This window comes from Pristis pectinata, chromosome 8, assembly GCF_009764475.1.
Source record: "Pristis pectinata isolate sPriPec2 chromosome 8, sPriPec2.1.pri, whole genome shotgun sequence".
NCBI lineage: Eukaryota > Metazoa > Chordata > Chondrichthyes > Rhinopristiformes > Pristidae > Pristis > Pristis pectinata.
In genome coordinates this window covers 31,971,468-31,997,060 of record NC_067412.1, presented here as the reverse complement: position 1 = coordinate 31,997,060, position 25,593 = coordinate 31,971,468, and the positions used below count along the sequence as shown (strand labels likewise).

The 25,593-nt window shown below is 41.1% G+C and overlaps 1 protein-coding gene across 1 annotated transcript; it reads left to right on the top strand.

Annotated features, from left to right (window-relative positions):
• The first annotated feature begins 1,424 nt into the window (after positions 1–1,424).
• mettl26 (methyltransferase like 26) lies at positions 1,425–20,781 on the top strand. The gene is made up of 6 exons (XM_052022257.1): positions 1,425–1,892; positions 6,829–6,991; positions 9,531–9,590; positions 14,930–14,997; positions 15,106–15,184; positions 19,252–20,781. Exons 1-6 carry the CDS (start codon positions 1,699–1,701, stop codon positions 19,306–19,308), a joined length of 621 nt encoding a protein of 206 aa, XP_051878217.1. The 5' UTR covers positions 1,425–1,698; the 3' UTR covers positions 19,309–20,781.
• The last annotated feature ends 4,812 nt before the right edge of the window (positions 20,782–25,593 follow it).

Below are 25,593 nucleotides of genomic sequence, written 5' to 3'. Positions count from 1 at the left end.
TTTATATAATATACTGGTGCATGTTCCTCACAAATTGCAAATCCAGCACAATCAAACATCCAGGCCAACATATTGCAGATGCAAATCCCTCTTCACAACAAAAAACCAAAGGCAAGCACGATACAAATTCTGGTGTTCTAGAAACATAAAGACTTGAAAGGAGAGATTAGTCACTCCAATCAATGAAAAGAACGTAGTAGACTGATGCACATACATGAAGCTGCAAGAAGCTGTATGGTTCGATGGTTCTATGGAAAGATTACCACCTTCTTATGGAAAAGAGCTGACATATTACTACGATTAACTGCAAGGTAACCAGATTCTTTGACATTGCCTCAATTAGCAAAGTTATACTATTCTTCTGCCTCAGTTTTTTGATGAAATTAATTTACAGGCAGGAATGAAGGTAAAGTAAACCTGTTTCAGGACCACAAATACCTCGAGGACATTACCTTTGATGCTTTCTTGGTGACTTTTTTTAATTGCCGATATTTTAAGGGCTTTAAGGCTTAGTGCAGAGAGATGGGAATTTTGACTTTTGTTAAGAGGCTAATGCAGATATAAGGCTCCTTGCTGAGGTTCATCCAAAGCAGCTGTATAACAGTGGACTTTGTGATCAACAGACTGTTCCCAGGGACAGGCACCAAGACAAATATCACCTGCTGCTGGAAGATCATCTTTCGGTGAAAGACACACTTAGATCTTCCCAAACCTTGTTGCTCTTCCAGTGCAACGAGGTGTCTGTAAGTGAAAGCTGCCAAATGGCACATTCTAAGTGCAGGAGTACATGCTGAGGGACACACTGAAAATCGGTGGAGCCAACACAAAGGCTTCGAGGGGAAGGTCTGCAAATATAAGGTCCTGTTGCCTCTGGACAGTGAGGGGCTGTCTCCTGCATAGCAGCTTGCTCAAACACTTCATGGGTGTATTACTGAAAGAAGAAACACGCTTTAATGAATGTATTCATTCATTAAATGAAATGTATTGGCTTGGTGGCAGAACGAATATATTGTTATGACACAATATTGTTATGACGACACAATGAATGTATCGAAAGATATGTATGTACTTGATTGTATTGTATTTCCTGTCTATATTTTTCTGAATAAAGTTTAATTTTAAAATAAAAGTTTGATAGGGCGCTTGTAGAAATGTTTCCTCGCGGCCGAGACTATAAGTATGTGGTCACCGAAAAATACAGGAGAAACTTCTTCACCGGTGAGAATGTGGAACTCGGTACTGTATGGGTGCGAACAAAACCCACTTTAGAGGAAGAACATGAGGGAGACCGGATTAAATAGCAGAGAAGGTTAGATGTTGAGGAAGGCTCGTAAGGAAAGTAAACAGTGACATGGAGCAATTTCCATGCTTCACACTTTCTGCAATTCTCTGCATTAAATAGTGCACGCATGTGACTGAGGAATACGCCTGCGCGGAGGCCGAGGTGCTTCCTGGGAGTTGTAGTCCTCCCTTGTTCCGGTGTGCGCTGGGGTACGGGGGAGGTGAGCCGAATACGGACTACAAGTCCCAGGGCGCGGCGCGGCCCATGCATCTTGCAGCAGGGAAAGTTTCGGGCTGCGAGAGTCCGGGGGCCGGCGCTGGCTGTTTGGGGGAGTGCAGTCGCACCACAAGACGGCTCGTCAGCTGTGCCGCTCTGCTCTCGGCTCGCTCCGGAGTCACTCCAGTCTCAGTTTTAAGATGATCGTGGCGCCGGCCGCCGAGAGGAACAAGGAGCCCATCCTGAATGTGATCAGGCAGCAGCTGCAGCCCGCAGTGCCCGCACTCGCTCTGGAGCTGGCGTCGGGCTCCGGCCAGCACACCGTGCACTTCGCCCAGGCGCTGCCCAACGTGGTGTGGCAGCCTTCTGAGGTGGAGCCGCGATCTCTGGAAAGGTGGGCAGGAAGCAACAGATGGCTCTCGCTCCGCTTTGCTTGTGTAGTTTTCTAAGCGGCGCTCGCACTGGAGGTGAGGTTGTCCCGAATAAAAGCGGGGAGCGCAGGAAATACACAGTAAGGGCTGAGTGCACCCACCATTTGCTGTTGTTTGTTTCAGACTGCCAGCACTTGCGCTCTGTTTCCCGCTCCTCGCTCACTGAGCATCCCTCCTTCTTGCCCCCTCCTAGCTCAGTTCTCCCCCCCCACCCACCCACCGACTCTATTCTCCTTCCCACCCACTGTGATCTCCCCCCACCGCCCACCCTCAGATCTCCCCCACCACCACCCACCCACTCAGATCTCCCCCACCACCACCCACCCACTCAGATCTTCCCCCCGACCATCACCCACCCACTTCCCCCCGACCATCACCCCCCCAACCACCCGGTTCTCTCCCCCACCCACTCACAGTTCTCTCCCCCACACTCAGTTCTCCCCCCCTTGACTCTCTCAGTTCTCCCCACCCCCACCCACTCACTTCTCCCCCACACCCACTCACTTTCCCCCCCACCCACTCAGTTCTCCCCCCACCCACAGTTCTCCCCCTCCTCAGTTCTGCAGTTCTGACCACCCCCCCCCCACCGCCACTCAGCACCCCCTGTCCCAGCAACTCCTTTAATCCCTGGTTCCATTCCCTCCACTCCCTCCCCAACCCAATTCTTTCCTCTATCCTAGCTCAGTCCCAGCCCCCACTCAGTTCTCCCCCGCTCCCCACTGGACGCCACTCTGCACATACCTCCTCCCATCCCACCCCTGGCCCCACTCAGATCTCTGTCCCCCTCCAGCCTCCACTCAGCCTGAGTCTCTTCCCATTGTCAGTCATCAACCGATGTCACTGGTCAGTCCAGTGGTCAATGGTTAGGTTATCAATAGCCACTGTACTTTAAATCAACACCTTTCACAAACCGAGAAACCTTTGTGATTCACTCGTTGGAAGTGAAGGTTGGCGCATCCCCCCTGAGTATTTTTAGCAGCTTTTATTTTGAAACAATAGTGTTCATAAACAAATTCCATCCTGTTTGTCTAAGTTTAGAATTCCAGTTTCTCATGCAGTGGCATTGTAAATTAAATCAAAAGTAACCCTCATCAACCTCCAAAGAACTCAAGCTGGAAATGCAGATCATAGTTTATAATGTGGTGTCGATGTACCATGCTCTGAGCCTATAGCCTTTCTCTGTATCATTCTACTGGTGTTGAATGCTAAACGGGCATGATATAAATCTAAGAATAGCTGAAGCAGATGCAGCAAAACTGAATTGGAGGCTGCAAATGCTCAGCCAGGTGTAGGAATTGGACTGTATATCATTATGGGCGTAGATAATTTTATAACATTACAGGTAAATGATGGCACATCCCTGTTTGCGCTGATCTCAGCAGAAACAGTGTTGCAGTTGTCCAGTTTGTAGAGGAGGGAAAAGGACATCCTGTCCCAGTTACCGTTATCCAGGTTTTTTTTCGACAGAATTCCCAGTTTGTGGTGGAGGAAAGGATCTGACTTACTTGTGATGGATATCATGACTGAATAACACACTAACACTTGGTTTTGAAGCTCCCACAAAGCAAGGACATCAAAGAGGTGGCAGCACCTGTGAAACAAAATCACAGATGTAAGGGAATTTTCCTGAATGGTCCATTCCCCCACTCAGTTCTCCCAATTCCCCTCTGGCCTCCATTCAGCTTAACTCCCCTCCCCCAAACCACACCATCCACTCAGCTCTAGTCTCTTCCTTGTTCCAATATTCATTCTATGCCACTGGTCAGTCCAGTGGTCTGTACTTTATTTATCAATATTCACTCTAAATTAACCCATTTTGCTAGTTACAGCCTCTCAACCTGAAAATAACCTCTTTATTTCTACTCTGTTTTCTATTTGTAAACCTGTCCTTATTCTACAAAGGTGTATTACCTCCAATCCTTTGTGCTCTAATATGGTTTCCTCCTGGGCAGCCCCTCAAGGTTAAAGATGACTTGCTTCCACAAAATGGAAGAGGCCTGTGCATGAATTCTTTTATTGTGGGGGTAGCTGTTTGCACATGGCTGCCACATGGAGTGGGGAGAGTGAGGTTTTGGCAACAGACCAGGTTCTGCCACGTGGACCTAACACACATACATACATGGACATGTGCATAGGTGCCCACTTATACTTGAACCACATCCAGATACACTTATCCCCCCCCCCCCACACACACACCTTCCTCAGATACCTATCCTCCTTGATTCCCCTCAAAATCCACCATTTCCCCCTTGTACACTCCATCCAACCCTGTTAATCCTCTTCATTCACTTACTTCTTCCTTCCTGAAAACCATCACCCCCCTCCCCATAATCTTTATATGCAGCTTTATTGAAGAACTTATGAAAGTCCAAATGCATCACACCAGGATCCCTTTATCATTCTGCTAGATACAGTTTCAAGAAACACAAACATATTTGTCAAACACAATTTTCCTTTTGTAAATCTATGTTGATGCTGCCCAATCCTGTAATTACTTTCAATGTGTTTTGTTACCTGTTCCATAACAATAATAGATTGTAGCCTTCTGCCTTCTGTTGATATCAGGCTGACGGGTCTGTGGTTGCCTGTTTATGTTTCCTTCTGCCTCCTTTTCAATCTATGGGATCCATTGTAAAATCTCTTCTTCAGAGGACTGTTAACCACAAGATTATTAATTAATTCTTTCCCATTGTATAATATTAGATCTAAAGTTGCCCATTCCCTAGTTGGTTCCTCAACATGCTTATCTAGTAAACCATGAATTCACCCTTTGCATTATGACTGCAAACTTGATTTGCCCATTCTGTATGTAGTTTAAAATCTCCGATGATTACCAAGCCTTGTTACGTGGGCCTCTAACTTCCTGATTTTACAATCAGCACATCCATTATCTCCATAGCCAGCTTTTTCAAAATCTTAGGATGCAAGTCATCGTGTCCAGGAGTTTCATTGGTTTTCTATTCCACTTATTTTTCTATTACTTTTTCTTAAACTAATGCTAATTTCTTCCAGCACCTTGTTTCTCTCTAGATCTGTTGTTCTCTGCTATTTCCAGGAGAATTTTAATGTCTTCCTCTGAGTAGACAAGCAATATTTGTTTAATTTCTCTGCCATTTCCTTATTCCCCTATATAATTTCTCCTATATATATTTCCTGTAAACTCTGCCTTAATTCTTTATATGTTATCCATTGCTTGTCAACAATCAACTTTTAAACTTAATTATCCACAATCAATGTACATCTCATACCTTCGGGGTTTGCTTTGTTTAGTGTAGAACCCAAGTTTCAGATTGAATCAAATCACCTTCAGTCATAACATAAAATAACCTATTATGATTGCTGTTTCTTAAAGGCTCCTTAACTACTAGATTATTAATTAACATTAGATAAAAAAAACAGCCCCTTCCCTAGTTAGTTCATCAACATGTACAGAAAATCATCTCCTATATAGTCCATGAATTTATCCTTCATATTATTACTGTGAATTTAGTTTGCCCATTCTCTATTTATGGGGATTACTGTATGATCCTTGTTATATGGACCTATAACTTTTTGCTTTTACTTTACCCTACATAACCACTTCTGTTTGGGAGCTCCACACAAAGCCCACCAACGTTTTGTGCTCCTTGGTCTTTCTTGGCTCCACCCAAAATAGTTATGTTTTGCTTTTCCAAGCTAAAATCCTTCCTGTCTGCTGTCTTTATCCCGTCCATTACTATCAGAGTTACCCCCTCCTCCTTTTCGACTTTGTGTATCTCATTTAAAAGTTAAGTCTTCTGGAATATTTACTTGTGAATCCTGATCACTTTGCAATGGACAATGTCGGAAATTGTAGCCTGTTTGGCTTATTGGTGGCTGGGAGTTTCCCCAAACGAGCCACAACTTCTAGTCCACTACGTGTAAGTGGCTGCAGGAGACTGTACTAGTAATCACCTCATGAACTTTTCTTTCTGTCCCACTTCCTGAGGTTGTCATTATTGAAGATGGTATTTGAGTTGAGGAATTGGTGGTGAAGGCTTTCAGTCAACCTGCTCTGGAATGCTAATCAAATAACACAATCACCATACTGCAGTATCTCATTCCAGTGGCCTTTGCAAAGGTTGGCTCTCCCTGACTAGTATTATTTCAAAGACTCCTAATTTTCAACTGTCCTTTCATCATCACACTTGTGCTGCGAAAACTAAAGGAGGGAAAGACCCTTTTTATTTCATTGTAATAGTAGATCTTCCATTTTGTTGTTTCTAGCAAGGCAAAACCATTCTGAAAGCAATGCGATGCATATTGTGCATACCCATATTGCATACAAGCTGTGTAATCTTTCCTAGACCGCTTAAATAAAATAGAATTACTCATGTATTACTGCTTGTACTCTAATCTACAGTTTCTGGGATGGTTGCTTTTACTCTTTTTAATCATCTGAATGTGGAACTAATTGGAAGAAATTGCATGATTTTTATTTACTCAATTTGTGTACACTTTGCTTGTGAATGCTAGCTTTTACCACTTTTATTTGAACAAATTAGCATTGTTAACTTGAGTGACACAAATAATCACTGTCTTCTAAGTGTGATAAGCATCAAGCATATCTAATACTTTATAGTGTGATTATATTTTTCAACTAGCAAGCACTTGATGTATTACTAAATTTGCAGAACATGCTTAAGGTAAAAATGAATCTGTGAATTCTTAAATTGAATTAGCTTTGGACTGCCTTCAGCAGTATCAAATTGACAACCAGTATAATAGAAAATGCTGGGAACATTCAATAGATGTTGTTGATTGTTTCCAGTACTTTCTGTTTTTTATTTCAGATTTCCAGCAACTGCAGTTTTTTGATTTTCATTGTCAATTAGCATGTTGTCTTACAAAAAGGCTTATTGAAAGTATTGTTTTTTTTAGCATTTCTGCATATATTGCAGCAACTCGAGTGGAGAATGTTAAACAGCCACTTAGTATTGACTGCTCACAAAGCTGGGAGACCTGGGGAGGATTGCAACCAAACACCTTTGATCTTATTTTAAATATCAACATGATTCATATCACAGAGATGAAGTGCACCAAGGTGAGATCTCTATTCATTTGTACAAATTCATCTTGTTGGAACTATAGCTGTCATTTCCGTTGGTGTCAAAAATGAAGTGGGAATACCAAATGTAGGAGAATTGCCTAAACTAGGCATCTAGTTGAACAATAGATTTCTGTAGATGGAAACCAACTTCAATAATAATCTCTATTTTCATGATTTCATTGTTTTCCAATTAAGTGATTTAACTTAAGTTAAAGTGCTTTATTATTTATATTTCTCATGTATCATTAGGCAAAATATATTATAGCATTTACTTTCAATTTGTCAATTTAGAAATTTGTTAAATGATAAATCTTTTTGAAACAAGTTCAGTTATTGAGTTGATCGAGTATCTAATTTGGCAGCTTCATCTGCCATGTGATTAACTGCAAAGGTAAAAGTTTATATCTGTGCACCACCTTTACCATATTACAGCATCTCAAGGGTCCTCACATAGAGATAGAACATTCATTGCCTAGGAATTCAAAGAGGATTGGGGAGGGACCAAAGTCATGGTCAAAGAGATGAGTTCTGAAAAGCTTTTGAAGCTGAAGGCAGATAGCCCACAATCTGAAATTCTTGACTTGAATTAAACAAAAACTAACAGCTACATAACCTGCAGTAATTGGCAAGAGGAGGAAATATTTGCATGCTAATTGATGTTCGAAAGTGTGGAGGGTGCAAGTTGGGACTTAAGATGATGTTGGAGGAAGCAAATGGCTTCAAAGAGTCACCGAGTTGATGCAGGCAAACTGCAAGACTGAGGAATGAACAGACTAAGGTCCCTTCACTGTTTCTACAGACATTTGATGCATGACTTCCATCATTCAAATGACCTTTACAAGAAAAAAGGACTGGGATCAGCTACAGTAAAATGGCTGAGTGTTATAAAGGCAGCAGAAGTTTAATTATAGACTTTGGAAGTGTACTAATTCCAGTTCCTTTCCACTGCTAGGCTGTGGATTAGTTAATCAAAAGTGCTTGACCCATTAGTATCTTATTCAATAATGGCAAGTCCCACATGGTAAACTGGTCTGGAAGGTGAGATTACATGGGATCCACGGTGAGCCAACCAGTTGGATACAAAATTGGCTTGGTGGAAGGAGTCAGAGGGTGATAGTGAGGGTTGTTTTTCAGACTGGAGGCCCGTAATCAGGGTTCGGTGCTGGGTCCCCTGTTGTTTATTATAAGTAATGATTTGGAAGACAACGTAGGTGGCACGATTAGTAAGTTTGTGGATGACACCAAAATTTGATGGATAGTGAAGAAGGTTGTCTAAAGCTACAACAGGGTCTAACTCAACTGGGAAAGTGGGCAGATTGAATTTAACTGAGACAATGCAGAATGTTGCATTTTGGGAAGTTCAGCCAGGGCAGGACTTGCACAGTGAACAACCGGGCCCAGGGGAGTGTTGTAGAACAGAGAGGTATGGGAGTACAAGTATGTAGTCCCCTGAAAGTGGCGACACAGGTAGACAAAAGTAGTGAAAAAGGCATACAGCATGCTTGCCTTCATCAGACAGGGCACTGAGTACAAGAGTAGGGTCATCATGTTACAGGTGTAGAGGACATTGGTGAGATCACACCTGAAATATTGTGTGCAGTTCTGGTCGCCATACTATTAGAAAGGATGTGATTAAGCTAGAGAGGGTGCATGAAACGATTCACACAGATATTGCTGGGACTGGAGGGCTTGAGCTATGAGGAGACACTGGATCAGCTGGGACTATTTTCCCTGGAGCAAATGAAGCTGAGGGATGAATTTATAGAGGTTTATAAATTCATGAGGGGCATAGATAAGCTGGATAGTCAGTCTTTTTCCCGGGGTAGGGAGTTTAAAACTGGAGAGCAAAGGTTAAAGGTGAGAGGGGAGAGATTTAAAGGGGACCTGAGAGGCATGTTTCTCACACAGAGGATGGTGCGTGAGTATGTAGAATGAGCTGCCAGAGTGGTAGAGGTGGGTACGTATACAACATTTACCAGACACTTGGACAAGTTCATGGATAGGAAAGGTTAGAGGGATGTGGACCAAATGCAGGCAAATGGGAATAACTCAGGAAAGCACCTTGGTCGGCATGGATGAGTTGGGCTGAGGGGCCTGTTTCTGTGCTGTATAATTCAATGGCACTGTGTCAGTACTCTACCAGTTGCCGTTTTAAATATCTAATGTTTATTATATTTTCCTGGTTAAGATCTGGGGCATAACTCCTCAGCCACTTCCTTATTCCTCCAAATACCTTTTTGTTTGTCCCTTCTTCCCCTCACTGAGACAGCAACATCCTTCACTGCTGTTCTATTGTTTGCTCTTTGTGAGCTATGCAAATCTCGCCCCTCATCCCTCCAATATTCCACTTCGTTTACCTGAGGAGGACCATCTTCTCTGACAGCTTAGCTCTGAATATAAATGGAAGTGGCCAAGCAATTCTGTCTGTATAAATTGGAGGTAATTTGTAAAGACATCTGAGAAAACAATCACCTGCCTAGGATCTAGCACTCTTATAAAGCTGTTATCATTTGCAATATTCTTATTCCTGCAGGGTCTCTTCAAAGGAGCTGGCCAATTACTAAAACCAAATGCTTTACTGATCACTTATGGGGTAAGTAAGCCATGAGATTGGGTTCTTTGACAATTTATTGCCTCCTAATGTACCCAGTAGTATTATTTCATGTTAGCAGTACAGAAAACAAATTAGGTTTTACAGTGCTTTCACTACAGCACAGTAATGCCGGCTCATTTATTTTCAGAGAATTGATGTATTGCACAGCATTCTAAATGGGGGAAAAAATGTTTGCAGTGTAAACACTGAGCCTTGTCTTATATCCTTTGGCAAGTTGGACCAAATCTGAGTCAATGAGCTGATGCATAATGATACCAAAGTAGAGTGCAGCTGTGAAACCATTCAGAACCCTGAGATGTAGAGAGCAATTTTCATGTTGGGTATACGTCAATGGCACCAATCTGAATTTACAAAGCACCTTTAGAATAGTCAGCCATCCCAAGGTGTCCTACGGGAGTATTATCAAATAAAATTTGATGCCAAACCAGACAAAAAAATAGTAGGTCTAGATGACCAAAGATTTTGTGGAGGAGATAGGCTGTAAGAAACATGTTACAGGTGGAAAGAGCTAAAGGGGCAGAGGTTTACAGAGAGAAATTTGGGAGAAGGTTACAGAGTTAGGGTGACAAGAAGAAATAGAGGCATTTGAAAGTGATGAGAATTTTTAACTCAAGGTGTCTCGTAACAATGGGTCTGTGCTGGCCAGTGAGTGCAAGAGTGACTGATGAATGTGACAATGTGAGGCAGTGTAGTTTTGGCATGACAAACCAGCTGACTCGCTCACCTTTACTGGGCTAAGCAATTTCAGGTCACAAATTTGTTCAGTTCTACTGCCCAGCTGCCCACCTTCCTTATCCCATCAACCTGAACCAAAGACGTAGGCTGAATCCCCCTTGGATCCTAGGCACAACTGGCGTCTGCATTTGTGTTGGGAGAGTAGGGGTAGCTCACAACCAAGAAGGTCATCGACACCCAGTTGTAATATCGGTCCAACGAACCTTTTGACTGCACAAAAGTTTCTAGGCTCAGTTGTCTTAATAATTGATCCCGCTTGGAACTTGTTAATGCTTCCTCGTAATATGAATATTCTCAGAAACACTACTTTAAATAGGTCTTTGGTAATTTAAAGCTATCTCTGCAGTTTCAGAAAACTGTATTATCACAAGGGCCACGTTCGAGTGGGGAAGGCAGAGAATGCTGATGTGAAGTAACTGTATGAGGTATTCTATCAGTGGAAGATGCTGTCAGTCCAGCACAAGGGGAGGTTGGTTTGCTTTGTGCTGAGTACAGATTAAGAACAAAGAAGGAAATATCGAGGAGAGCTGAGAAGAGAGGAATGAATGAATATTTAGTGCTTCCAAAAAAAAATAAAAAGAAACGAAGCCAAAGCAGAACTGGAGAAGTGAGAAATTACAATTTTTTGACGTTCTCGGGTACTCTCTGCTTCAGGTGCAGAGCACTGGAGTATTGAATATATTGTTTATCTATTTTAAGAACAGCTGTATCATTTAATCTTTTGCAATTAGTTAGGCCTAGTAGAATTTGAGCATCTAGTAAATAGTGCAGACTTGCTCTGGTTATTGCCGTACAGTAAACTTATCAATTGGAAGTCATTTTCAGAAATGAGGAAAAATTAGACTGGAGAAGAAGCCCTAATGTGCATTGTCAGGATTACTTGGGAGTGCTTGATGCAACTACTGTTCACTCAAAGGAGAAAATTTATCATTTTTAGCATGAAGTTCCTCATCACGCAGTGCGTAGAGTTTGTGGATAGGGTCTGCAATGCCTAAAAGTTTGTTTTAACATGGACAAGCTGTTGATTCATATATACATCTCCTAGGTAACTAGAAAGAGCAGTTTACATTCCAGGGGATGTTCCGGTTCCGCTGCATGTCGTTTGTTCATGTGCAACAATGAGTATAATCTGCTCTTCACATCTGGCTGTGTCAGTCATTTTTTATCAGATCAGTAACTAGGCTAGTTGTCTCCATGACAACCCAGATGACCACCCCACAGAAGAGCACCATCTGCTCAAGCTGACGCTGAGTTTTCTTTTGTCGTGGATTCTGGGCTGACCTCTACCACTGAAAATAAATAATGTGTTTGTGCCATGGCCTTGTGACCAATTCTGCCAGCCACTTAAAACGCCAACCAGTTGGTGGGTCTTTGGGAGTTCAAGCGACATCCCACACAAATTAAGATTTAACACTAAATCGTTGTGATGTAGGTTAAATGTTCGGAAACTGCATCCTCGTATAGCAGTAATCGTTTGACACAGATCCTCTTTTCCTAAGCTTTGTCCTCCACCTCTCGTTTGCAGAGCTATGGAAATGGTGCTTACATCATCCTCGGTCAAACATTCTTGTAATCTTTGCAAAAATGTCAAGTAGCTTCAGTTTGGACCTACCAATTTTTTCATCAGATTTATTCTGCTGTGTGCCATTGGAAGCTGACATTGGCTGCTAAAATTCCAGCTATTAACAAAGTTGAACCAACGTGTGCAGGAGTGAAGTGCCTGACTTTCACAGGGTTTTACAGTGTTGGAGTTCAAGCCTTGGTGGGATATTCCCACAAACAGTGAGAATGTAAGCAGGGCCTAGCTTAAATGTAAGACTTTGTAGCCAGGAAGTAGCCGTGTAACACTGCGAGTGCCAATCTCATTTGCAATTGGAAGGGCATTTTTGTAGCATTTGAATATGTCATTCCACCTCGCTTGTGTACAGGCTGTAAATATGCACAATGTTAGTGGTGTCATGAAACACTAGTTCGATACCAGTGCTGAAAAATTAGCCATGTCTATCCCGCTAAATGCACTGTGTGAACTAAGTACAGGGAATCTTGCAGCAGCAGGAAAAACCATCCCACTATTTAAGTTGCAGTCCTTAATTTCTTTGAGATTTGTCGGCGGTCACAGTGTCAGATGGAACTGTGATGATTTAGTCTTCAGTAGGAGCGAGACATTGGGGTGCATGGATATCCTTCTCTCCAGCTAATGGGAACTCCAACATGATTAGGAGAGGGGTGGAGAAGGATATCTTGCCAGAGGAGGCAGGTGGTGGAAGAGGAGAAAGGCTCTGAATAGCAGTGCTCAGACAGCTCAATTCATACATGCAGCTGACCAGAACTAGATGTTTAGAGACTAAGGTTCTTCAAGGAGGTGGTCACCATCTGAAGGTAGCAATGTTATGCTTATACCACATAGTGAAGGTCACAGTGGCCTTTAATTTCCTTGATTTTGTTTCATTCCTGTGACCTTAGACAATGATCCACCATGTCACCCACTGCATTTGGTAGGGTTGGAAAATTCCCTGCTGATGGATAGGCAAATTCATCTCCCTCTGGGAAGACAGCAGCAAGTAGTGCAGATAATTCATGGTGTAAAGGCTTATTGACTCCACCTAGAGGTTCCGATGTCTGGACATATCAGAGTATGTAATGTTTTCCCTTGTTCTGTCCTGTGCAACATTGTATTATGCAATACAGTCCTCTCCAATGGTACTGGAGGGTGATGATTGAAACTTGAGGGACAACAAAAGATCTTCTCTGAACATACTGTAAGGGTACAGTTAATCACCCATCAATTCACTTAAGGAAGCAGTTTCTCCTTAACACAGCTATGAGAATGGAGCAGTTCACACCTGCATGCAACAAAACCAAGACTGTATTAAGGCTTGGAATGACATGCCCCAAGTTTCACGTGCCGAAATCAGCATCTCTTACAAAAGGGAGAATCTAACCACTTCACCATCACGTTCATTTGCATGACCATTACTGCACCTCACCTTCAGCATCCATTCTTAACATATTTGACAGTGTGGTTACAGGGATGACATTTCCACTGGCTGGGGTGTCTAGAAACAAGGGTCACAGTTTCAACTAAGGATTTGGCCATTCTGGACTGAAGCGAGAGGAAATTTCTTTGCCTACAGTGAATTTTCCCTGAACTGGGCTGAATTTTTTTCAAGGCAGAGATTGATAGATTTTTGGATGTTAAGGCAAATGAGGAATAGAGGGTTAGTCAAAAAAAAGTGACACTGAGGTACGAGATCATCCATGATCTCATGGAATGGGTCCTGGTTGTGTTTCTTCTGTTCTTCCACTACAGAATCCAGAGTCATATCAGAAAATGAAGGCAAGGCTGTCATTCCTGGTTTGCCTTGGCTTCCTCCAAGCTGTGGAATGACACCCAGCAGTAGTTAGATGGAATGAACATTATCCCTTTAACAGTATAGTAATGGCTTCAGTATGTCTAGCTGCTTCCAACGAATGAGATTTTTATCCAATAAGCAGCAAGGTGGTTGCTATAATTATGGTTATGATGTGTGAGCTTGAATTTCCCAGAGTGACCTTCACCATCAGTCACAGATTACACAAACATCATGATTCTGACACATCCTCCATGATCTCATTTCAGCCCGTGTCTCCAACTAAATGTGGCAATAGTTTGCTTTTACATGAAAGGACTAGATATTTGCTACAGCTCATCTAGTTAGGTTGACAATATTTGATGTCCCTGACTGTACCGGTTTACACAATAGATAAAAGGGCCTGAAGAATTATGAAGCAGTGAATACATTGGGGCTTTGAAATTACACTGAACAACAATGGATTTGGATCCTTATTATGACTTTCTGAAATTCCATCTGGTATCTGAAATGGTTTATAACTAAGAGGGTCTTTTCAGACAATGATGGTGAGCATTTGTACCTGTATTTATTAATTATCAGGTAATGATGTATTGCATGGCATAACTTGAAAAGCTGGGTGAACTTTTCGATTGGATATCCAGAACATTGAACTTCAAGCTCCATGAAGTGAACAACTAGAATAACTGGAATATAGCACTGTATTAACTAGTTCCTCCCAAAACCTTTGTTGAAGGCTCAAGTCCCATTTCAGAGACCAAGCACAAAAATTAGACTGATAGTTGTGCATGGAGGTGAAAGATTCCATGGCTCCATTTTGAAGAAGAGCTGGGGAATTATAATTAGTATCCTGGCCTCTATTTTTGGCATCATGAAAATGGATCAGCTGCTTGTGGGAGCTAATTTGGTCAATTGGCTGATCTATTTCCTGAACTTCAAAAATAGTACTTCATTGATTATTAAAGGAACCTGTGATGCCTGCTGCTATGAATGTTGCTATGTAAATGCGTGTCTTTCTTTCCTAAGTTTGCATCATCCCAACTTCTCCTGTGGTTTGGCCTGTATAACAATGTTCTTCTGGAAGATTAACCAGGTTTGTCTCCACTAGTTGGTAAAATGGAGCTCTAAGGAGCACTGAAGCCCTCTTCACTGTGGCCGAGTAGGTTACAGGAGGGGATGTTTTGATAAATATGGATAGTCACTAATTTGATTTGACATTGATCTTTCCTGCAGCCCTATGCAATCAATGGCATGATTACTCCACAGAGCAATGTCGATTTTGATTTGAGCTTAAGGCAGAGGTAATTTATGTTTGCAATTTATTTTCATTTATAAAGTTTCTTTCTTTAAAAAAAGTCAAAAACACAGTTTTGAAACATTTCAATTTATATGTATTTTTCTCTTAAAAGAAATCCAACCTGGGGTTTGAGAGATTTAAGCATATTACAGAAGCTTGCTGAAGAAAATGGGATGACATTCAAGCAGATGGTATGAATTATTGTCTAAATTATCAAACTACCAAAGTACATGTGATAGACATCAGCTAAATATTTCAGGACAAATTCTCCTGTGCTTTTATCATCTTAACAGTGCATTCTTTGCATCTGCTTACATTAAATGCAGTATAGTAATTCATTTAACTTTCAGTCTGTGTCTGCTGTTCTAGTTTTCTTCCTCCCCCGCTTCTCCATCCTATTCTATTTTACTCTACTCTCTCCTTGATCTTCATCTCGACGTTGATATCTCGATCTTGCTTGTGCCCTCTCTCTCCACACTCACACTTGCTCTCTCACACACACCTCAATTTTAGTGGAAGTAAAAATTTGTAGGGAAATGTTTCATAGAAGCACTGTGCATTTTATCTACCATTAAGGAAAGCGTAAACTATCCCCGGTGCTTTTTATTCTGCAAGCCTGGTTAATTTCTAGATTGAATTGCCAGCAAGTTCAAAATAAAGCACACTTTTAAAAAAAAAAGCAGATAGAAAAATGGCAAAGTTTAATTGGAAGACCCTGGATAACCACCAAATGAGTTGAGCCAGATCAATCATGTAGGCTCTCTTATTAGTTTCAAAAGCCAGATTACAAGAACACGGGAGCAGGAATATGCCACTGGGCGCCTCAAGCCTGCTCTGCTACTCAGTATGGTCAAGGCTGATCTATGCTGGCCTCAACTCCACTTCTATGCAGTTCCCCATAGCCCTCAGTTCCTCGATCTTTCGAATTGTAACCCACTTCAACCTTAAATGTATCTAATGATCTGGCCTACCCTAATAAGGTAGAAAATTCCAGAGATCCACTGCCCTCTGACAGAAGAAATTCTACACACTTCAGGTTTAAATGATTGGCCTCTTATTTTGTACCTCTGTCCCTTTGTTTGTGACTCTCCCGCAAGTGAAAATACCTCAGCATCATCCTATCAAGCCCTCTTAGGATCTTGTATGTTTAGATGAGGTCGCCCCTCATTCTCATAAACTCCGAGGAATACAGACCCAAACTGTCTAGCCTTAGGACAACAAAACTATAAGCCCACAATGTACCCTTCAGTCTTCGGGTACCTTACCAGTGGCTACAGATGATGTGAAAATCTCTGTCAGAATGTCAGCAACCTCCTCCCTTGTTTCCTGTAACACCCTGGGATAGATTTAATCAGGTCCTGGGTACTTGTCCACCTTAATGTGCGTTAGTATCTCCAGCACTTCCTCTTTCTTGATACACATATTCCAGAATATCAGCATGCACCTACCCTAACTCGTCATCCTCCTCATCCTTCCCCCTGGTGAATATTGACATGAAGTATTCATTCAGGACAATACCTGTATCCCGTGGCTCCACACAAAGACTTCCCTTTTGGTCCTCGAGGGTCCCTACTCTTTCCCTGGCTCCCCTCTTGGTTCTAATATATTTATAAATGGTTTTGGAATGTTGGGCAGGGCTATTTTATGTTCCCTTTTTGCCCTCCTAACTGCTTTCTTTAGATCTATATTCTCGTATAGACCTCAAAGCACTCACTTGATAACCATTTCCCATACCTGCCATACGTTTCCTTCTTTTTCCTGATCAAACCCTCAATTTCCTTTGTTAACCAAAGTTCCCGATTTCTACTATCTGTGCTTCCTACCCTCACAGGGACTTGCTGATCTGAGCTCTTACTATTTTGCTTTTAAATGCCTCCCACTTAGCAGATGTTCTTTTTTCCCTCCAACAACTGCTCCCAATCTACTTTTGCCAGGTGCAGTCTTCTACTATTGAAGTCAGCCCTCACCCAATTTAACTCGAGGTCCAACCTTCTTCATGACCGCCTTAAAGCTTACCAAATTGGGGTCACTGTTTGCCAAGGGTTCCTCCACAGGTACTTCCACCACTTGCCCATTCTCATTCCATAAAATAAAGTTGAGTACAGCTCCCTCCACCCCAGTAGGACACTCTATATTACTGCTTTTAAACAAAAAACCTTGGATGCATTTCACCCCATCCAGTCCCCTTATACTGAGGCAATCCCAGTTAATATTGGGAAAGGTAAAATCACCCACTGCTACAATCCTATTGTATTTACATCCTATTGCAATTTGTCTGCATATCTATTCTTCCAAATCCTGCTGACTACTTGGAGGCCTATAATATAATCCCATCCGTGGTTTACTTCCATATTTTAAAGACCTGTAAGTAGGTAAATTGGCCTCTAAGTTCTCCTTAGCGTGAGGAGGTGGGTGGGAGGAGCATCAAGATGGAGTTGATGGTCATATGGGAGAGAATAGTTTACAGGGAGATACCTGGGGGAAACAGACTGATTGCTCTGAGACCCAGAGTAGACTTGAGGGCCAAATGGTCTCCTGTTGTGAGAAACATGTGAAGACCAATTCTTATTTTTTTTAGGCACTAAGAGAGTAAAGTCGTTCACATAGTTAAGGCCAAAGGCATGTTGGCCTTTCTTGCACAGGGATGGGACTTTAAGAATTGGGAGGTTGTACAAAGTGATGGTGAGGCCACACCTGGAATACTGTGCACAGTTTTGGTTCCCTTACCTAACAAAAAGGTACAGTAGCATTGGAGGCAGTCGAAAGGAGATTCACCAGGCTCATTGATGGAATGAGAGGGTTCATTTGTCGAAAGAGACTAGACAGTTTGGGTCTTTATTCCTTGGAATTTATTAGAATGAAGGGTGACCTTATTCAATCACGTAACATCCAAAGGGGGCTTGACAGGGTGCTGAGATGCTCTCACTAGTGGGAGAGTCGTGAACAAGGGGACATAGCTATAAGAGTCTTTGTTAGAAAAAATTGAGGTGCGTAGAAATTTCTTTTCTCAGAGGGTAATGAATCTTAAGAATTCTTTGCCCCCCAGGGAAGTCGAGGCCAGATCTTTGGATATATAAGTATTTGAAAGATCAAGGAATTGAGGGCAATAGGGAACTGACAGAAGAGGAGTTGAGGCCACCATAGATCAACCATGATCATATTGAACAGTGGATCAGGCTTGAGGGACCTACTCCTGGTGGCCTACTCCTGCCCCTGTTTTCCTGTGTTCTAGTGCGATGGTCACTAAAAAATTCAACAAAATCCAAGGAATTCAGGAAAAACTTTCTTCACTCATGAAGTGGTTAGAATAGTACATGATTAGAATTGGTATCTGGAGTACTTGAGGCAAATAATTTGGATGCACGTGAGGAGATGGGATAAATGCACAGGGGAGAAATGGATAGATACACCGTTTAAGATTAAATGAAGTAAGGTCGGTTGAAGTTCACATGGTGTATAACTACTGATATGATCCACTTGCGTCAAATTTCTGCTTCTCTTCTCTAAACACCATGTAATACTGGACCTATTGTGTAGTTTGTATTAAAGCAAATTATGGAAATGTGAGGGCAATCACACTTTACAACGTAACTGTCATGGATCACAAATATGGGAAGATGCTTTCCTCAAAACTAGTATTCCTTATGTAGATAATCATGAAAATATGATGCAAACAAAATACTCTGATTGTAAACCAATGAACACTTCCATTTTCTTTCAGTGTCTCTGATTTTGCTCAAAGCCTCATTTTCACCAAGTGACAATCAAGGGAAATTTCATTAAACCCACCCCTTACTGATTTTCAACACTGATACTGTATGTACAGTGTCATTTAATCAAGAATAGGAGGATACTTTGAACTTTCAAAATCCATTTTAAAATTCTCCAGATGTTAAACAATCTGTCCTTATGCTATTACAGTGTTTGCTTTTTTAAACAATTTCTTTTTCCTGAAGTCTGATTTAAATAACAACAGTTGAACAGAAGGGGTTGGAGCAGGAGATATTCAAAAGGTAAAATGGATCACTCTATTATGAATTGTGACCTATGGTTCATACTATAACATATATGTGAGATGATGTTTGAAGAATTATTTGGTTTGCATTGCTGCTTTTACATAAATAATTGTGCTGAAAAATATAATCAAACCAAAAAGCTCTTTTGAATGTGAAGGGGTTGTGGCTGATTTTGTGATAATGGTGTTTAAAAGCCAGCAGGAGTCACTTGGCATGTTAATAGTATTCTGATTTACTTTTAGGTTGATATGCCAGCTAACAACAAATGCCTGATTTTTCAGAAAAGGTCAAGTGTATAGCAGAGTCATCTCTTCTGCAATTCCATGCAACAACACAGAGGGACAAAACATTTAGCTCTAATTATTGTAATAATTCCTTAATGAAACAGAATTGCTGCTAAACCTCTATTAATTAGTTACTCTTGTGATTAAACAAATGGGATGACTTTCAAGAAAATTAATGTATTTGCTGGACAACTTTGTTTTAATGGCCTGAAGCCATTTTCCTAAGCATTGAAAGCATGCTTTGGGAATATGCTGACCCAGGAGAATTAATTATTTTCTATAAAAGGATTTATTGTGTTTGAGAAGTACACAGTCTTTTTCCCCTCTCGTTTCTTCAATTTCTTCTTGGGTGGCTGTGTATCATGATCTGTCCTTTGGGATTTTCACTGGTTAAGCAAATATGAGGTGGTGAAACTCACCACCTCCCTTCCTTTATTGTTCAAGGTGAGAAATTAGTGCCTTGATGCTATTGCATTTTGAAATGCCAACAAAACTGCTGTCTCCCAAATGTTGTTCCACATAAGTAACTTTTTAGAAGAGGAACTGCTATCATTGCAAACATTATCTGTTTACTATTGGCTTGGAGTGGACTGTGTGTCTTGACCGATTTTGTTTGTACTTGATGTGGCTTGCACTTAAAGAGATTGTAACTAAATGAATCCAGAGCTGTGCATGAAGCTTGAAGCAAACTATCTTTAATTTGAGTGATTTTTAATGCGACTACATCAACAGTATCTGTAAGGCACAATTGCAATTGAAGATATTAAGAAAGAAATGATTGGTTATAGTTAGTTAAAAACCATCAGTGGGTTAACAACAAACCTAATGAAACCATGCACAGACTTGGAAAAGCTTTCTTTTTAAAGATGATAATTCTGCTTCTGGCTGCTCGCCTTTTTAGAACATAGGTTCAAATTGATGCAAAGTAGTACTACTGACTGAGAGTCATTGATGTCATTTTGGTTTCTATCTCATTCAACACCAATTGATTGTGTCAATCAGTGGAGACTAAGGACAGCTTTTCCACTTCCTGTACTATTACATTGATTCATTGGTGCAAAATGATATGACGTTGAGATTTGGATGAATTGCAGTGTTGGGGGAGAGTAAATGGAATTTTGCATTATGTCGGGATCTATTGGAGATGTCAAGGGTGTTTTATCCTGACACTGGAATGGAAAATAACAAATTCCTCTTTGTTATTATAATGACCTGATTTTCTGAACAACAAGAAAAAAATAGTGATCACTGTTGACCTCGTAGAAACCTTCTCTATCCCATGTCCCCACATCAGTTTCTGCAAGGCATCTTTATGGATTAATGGAATCCAGTTTATAGCCAGGCATTCTGAAGAATTCTGGCAGACAGCAAACCAGGAGGTGAGAAGCTCTAATTTTTTTTGTAACTTTGTAAACAATTTATTGAGGAAAATAAAAAGAACATTCAGAACTGATGAAAGTTTAAATTAAAATATCATTTAAAAAATAAGGTTTACTATTGTGAAGTTCATGGAATTTTGAAATAATTATTCTAAGGGAATCATTTTCCATTCAAATTAGTTTCTCAAGGCCAGATGTTCACTGGTATTTATGCTTAGTATACAGTTTAAAAACTCGGGCATTTTCAGTGGATAGTACAGTGAGACTGATGTGCTTAAAAATAAAAGTTAAATTCTTGATTTGTGCATCAATTTCCTTGGTGGGAATTACAGCAGTGCATTATGTGGAGCAGCAAGTTATCAGTAATAGCAATTTCTAGACTTCACACTTAATGAGGCATGGGTCTGCTCCAAATGTTGCTGTCAAATTTCCTCCATAATGTTGAACATTGGCATATTCTCATCATAAATTCTGGGACATCATGTCTAAACTTCATGTGCATGTTAAAAACAAAAGTTTTAAAAACCTTTTCTGCTTGCTCCATGTAGATGTAATTTTTAATCAGTTTAGCATTGGATCTGAACAGTTCGTATCAGTATTGCAGGGATCTAAAGTTGATGCAATAGGAGTATGTCCAACTTCACTCTGGGCAACAGGGAGTAGCCACCTCTGTGCTAAGTCATTTGCTCCAATATTATAACTGCTGTGGTAATGAGCTATACTTAAAACGTGACACAGTTTGGAGCAGTTAAGTGTTTTTAATCACTTTATTCAATTTATTTTGTTTTCCTTATGAACAAAATTACGTACATCAGCGAAAGGATATCTTGAAGAGGCTGGGGTATGGTAGCATTATGATTAAGTTATTGGACTAGTAGCCAGAGGATTGGAATGTTAGTTAGAAAATATGAGTATTGGGAAATTTAAATTCAAGTATCAAACTATGAAACTAATGGATTGTCAAAAAAGTCCATTTCATGAATCTCCTTTAGAGAAAGTACCATCCTTGGAGTCGTACAGCACGGAAACAGCATTGAATCTGCACCAGCCATCAAGAACCTGTTAATACTAATCATATGATCAATTGCCCCCCAGATTCTACCAACCCCTACACACTGGGGGGCAATTAACCTACCTACCCACGTCTTGGAAACCAGAACATCCAATGAAACCCACCTGGTCTGGCGAATAACTCGCAAACTCTAGAACCTGAATTACAGGAACTATGAGGCAGCAATTGTACCAATTGTGCTGCCCAGTCTGGCTGAACTGTAACTCCAGACTTGTCACACTGAGCAACCCTGAACTGTTCTCTGAAATGGCCTGGCGAGCCACTTATTCTTTTTAAGGCGCAATTACAAACAGAAAATACATGTCTTATCAGCTATGTCCTTCATCCTGTGAGACAAAAATATATGGAGGCAATCCATGCAGAAAGACAGAGGGAAGCAGTGCAGAGACCAAAGCAAAAGTCAGAGAAAAGTAAGAGTGGAGCACAGACAAGTCAAATGCAAAGGACGCAAAGATTACTAGATTCTAAAAGGATAATAAGTGTTAAGGGCCTGTAGTATTCAAAACAAGGTCAGTGAAGTTTTTCCACTGTAACTCAATACAAGTGACATCTCTGGAATCAACCTGGTGAACCTCCTCTGCACTGCCTCTGAGACCAGTATATCTTTCCTCAAGTAAGGAGACCAGAACTGCACACAGTACTCCAGGTGCAGCCTCACCAGTACCCTGTACAGTTGCAACATAACCTCCCTGCTCTTAAATTCAATCCCTCTAGCAATGAAGGCCAGCATTCCATTTACCTTCTTGATAGCCTGTTGCACCTGCAAACCAACCTTTTGTGATTCATTCACAAGCACTCTCAAGTCCCTCTGCACAACAGCATGTTGCAATTTATCAACATTGTACTCCATCTGCCAGACTCTTGCCCACTCACTTAACCTATCTATATCTCTCTGCAGACTTGCAACCTTCTCACAATTTACTTTTCCACTCAATTTAATGTCATCAGCAAACTTAGATATGCTTCACTTGGTCCCCTCTTCCAAATCATTAATGTATATTGTGAACAGTTGCAGGCCCAGCACCGACCCCTGCGGCACCCTGCTCACTACTGATTGTCAACCAGAGAAACACCCATTCATCCCAACTCTCTTCCATCTATTGGTTAACCAATCCTCTATCCATGCTAATACATTACCCTCAACGCCATGCATCCTTGTCTTATGTGGCACCTTATTGAACACCTTCTCAAAATCCAAGTATACAACCTCCACCTGTTCCCCTCTATCCACTGTGCTCATTATATCCTCAAAAAACTCCAGTAAGTTTGTCAAACAGGACCTGCCCTTCCTGCATCCATCCTGCATTTTCCTGATGGAAACACTTCTATCCAGATGTCTCGCTATTTCTTCCTTAATGATGGCTTCAAGCATTTTCCCGACTACAGACGTTAAGCTAACTGGCCTATTTACCCGCCTTTTGCCCATATCCTTTTTTTTAAAAACAGTGGCACGATATTCACTGTCTTCCAATCCACCGGGATTTGCCCAGAGCCCAGAGAATTCCAGTAAATTATCACAAGCACCTCTACTATAACTTCTACCACTTCTTTCAGTACCCTGGGATGTATTCCATCAGGACCCAGGGAACTTGTCTACCTTTAGGCCCACTAGTTTGCTCAGCACTACCTCTCTAGTGATAGCGATGGTATCAAGGTCCTCACCTCCCAACACATCCACAATATCTCTCTTTGGCACGTTAGACATGTCCTCCACAGAGAAGACCGACACAAAATAGTCATTCAAAGCCTCAGCCATTCTTGCATTACCCAATAATAACTCCCCCTTCTCATCGTACAAGAGACCTACATTCACTCTAGCCACCCTTTTCTGCTTTATATAATCATAAAAACTTTTACTACCTGTTTTTACATTTTCATAATCTATCCTCCCTTTCCTTATTGCTTGCTTAGTGGTTCTTTGTTGCTTTTTTAAAGTTTTCCCAATCTTCCAGTTTTGGCGACTTTGTATGCATGAGCTTTTAGTTCGATGCCTTTATTTCCTCAGTTATTCAAGGCTGGGCTGGGTTGCCCCACCCTTACTTGTCCTTGGTTTTAACTGGAATATACTTTTGTTGAGCACTGTGAAAAATTTCTTTGAAGGTCTTCCACTGTTCCTCAACTGTCCCACGCTGTAGCCTGTGTTTCCAGTCTATGCTAGCCATCTCCTCCCTCATCCCATTGTAGTCTCCCTTGTTAAGGCACAATACACTGGTTTTCGATTGAACTATTGCACCCTCCATTTTTTTTTGGAGAAATTCAATCATACTGTGATCACTCTTTCCAAGAGGATCCCTAACTACAAGATCATTAACTTTACCTGCCGATTTGCTCAGTGAAGTTAGCTCTCCTCTGATTAAGTTTGAGGTTGCTTCTTGCACTTAGTCTAAACATTAAAATGCTACTTAACTCCAACCAAATGGATTCTGTTTTTGACTCAAGGACATCCTCTCTTTCCAGCACTATAAAATCTTCCTTACTGAAAACTACCCCATTCCTCCAGCAGGCAGGAATATTGTCTGATCCTGCCCTTTTTAAAGCCAATGCAGTTATTTCCTCTACATTATATTCTGACACAACATCTGTAACTGCAGCTCATCAGCCTTATTGCATTTTGTGTCACATGTGCATTTTAACCTGTCTTTATCTCTCTCATGGTCTCAGTCTGGTTCCAAGTAGCGCTATGCTATTTCCTCCTCTAGTATTCTTAAACATTCCTACTGCTTAGTACCCCTTGTTCCTCTCTGCAACACATCAGTACCTACACTTTGGCCAAGTTAGTATAAATGTTCCCCAACCACAAGTGAAATTCCTAGCAAGGGCATGGATCCCACTCCTGTTGAGGTGCAATAAGCATCATTAATCATTCCTTCTGCCCTAGAATTCCAATGCCCCAAGAACTTAAGCCTCTTAGCACCATGTCACCAGCCATGTAATAATCTTATTTTCCTACAATCTATAGTGCTATTCTGTGGCCGTAGTCTTATAGATCTTACTTTTCAACTTAGTCTCTAGCTCCTGAAAGTCTGATTGTGAGATCTCAATTCTTGCCCTCCCTCCATTGTTGATCCCAGTGTTTACCAGGACTTTCCCCTTCATATCAGCCTGCTGTCCCTGGACGTCACTTTAATTCTTTCTTGTTAGCTTCGAGCTGCACCCCCTTAATCCATCAGGTAAGTGGAAACTTTAAGCCTTGGGCCTCCATTTGTCTTGATTAGGCAGAAAAACCATCAATGCCTACTCTGCCATGGTGCCAGATAAATGGAGACCAGAAAGTATAAAGCAGAATATTTAATTCATTATAAAAGCATGTTCAGAAAGTGACTTATTGGAAAGATGGGATTGAGAGAGATGGAAAATATAAAAAATTCACTTTTTAAAAGATCTTCAATAGTTAAATTCTGAATTACAGTTGTATAATTTTCAGCCAAAATGTTATGGTAATAAAGCATCACTTACATCTGAATTCAAACTATCTACTTTGTTCTGACATGTTTAGTGGAGAACCAGTGTCTAATATAGTAACTTCACAACTTATGGGGATCTTGTCTATCTGTAAGTTAAGCTTAAGGAGAAGCAAAGAAAACTAGACAGCCATTTCCAGATATTCACACTGAACTGCATGTTGGTACTGAGCAATTTGAAACAAGCAACTAAATCCATTACATTTTTTTTTAAAGAAAGATTCAAATTGTACACAAGAGCCACTTGGCACGTTTTATGGAAATGTTCATTTCCATTGGAAGTCCTGCACATTGGGAAATTGAGCCATGCATTTTTAGGCATGATTCACCTAGTGGCCTTACCATTTTTCTAGTGTCAATTGCTAACATAATGATGTCATGAATTTGG

Bases quoted from the DNA above. Each gene is read 5' to 3' on its own strand.
- mettl26 (XM_052022257.1), top strand. From the start codon at position 1,699: ATGATCGTGGCGCCGGCCGCCGAGAGGAACAAGGAGCCCATCCTGAAT. The intron at 6,992-9,530 runs GTGAGATCTCTA...TTATTCCTGCAG, and splicing joins CAGAGATGAAGTGCACCAAG to GGTCTCTTCAAAGGAGCTGG. The intron at 15,185-19,251 runs GTATGAATTATT...ATTTACTTTTAG, and splicing joins GGATGACATTCAAGCAGATG to GTTGATATGCCAGCTAACAA.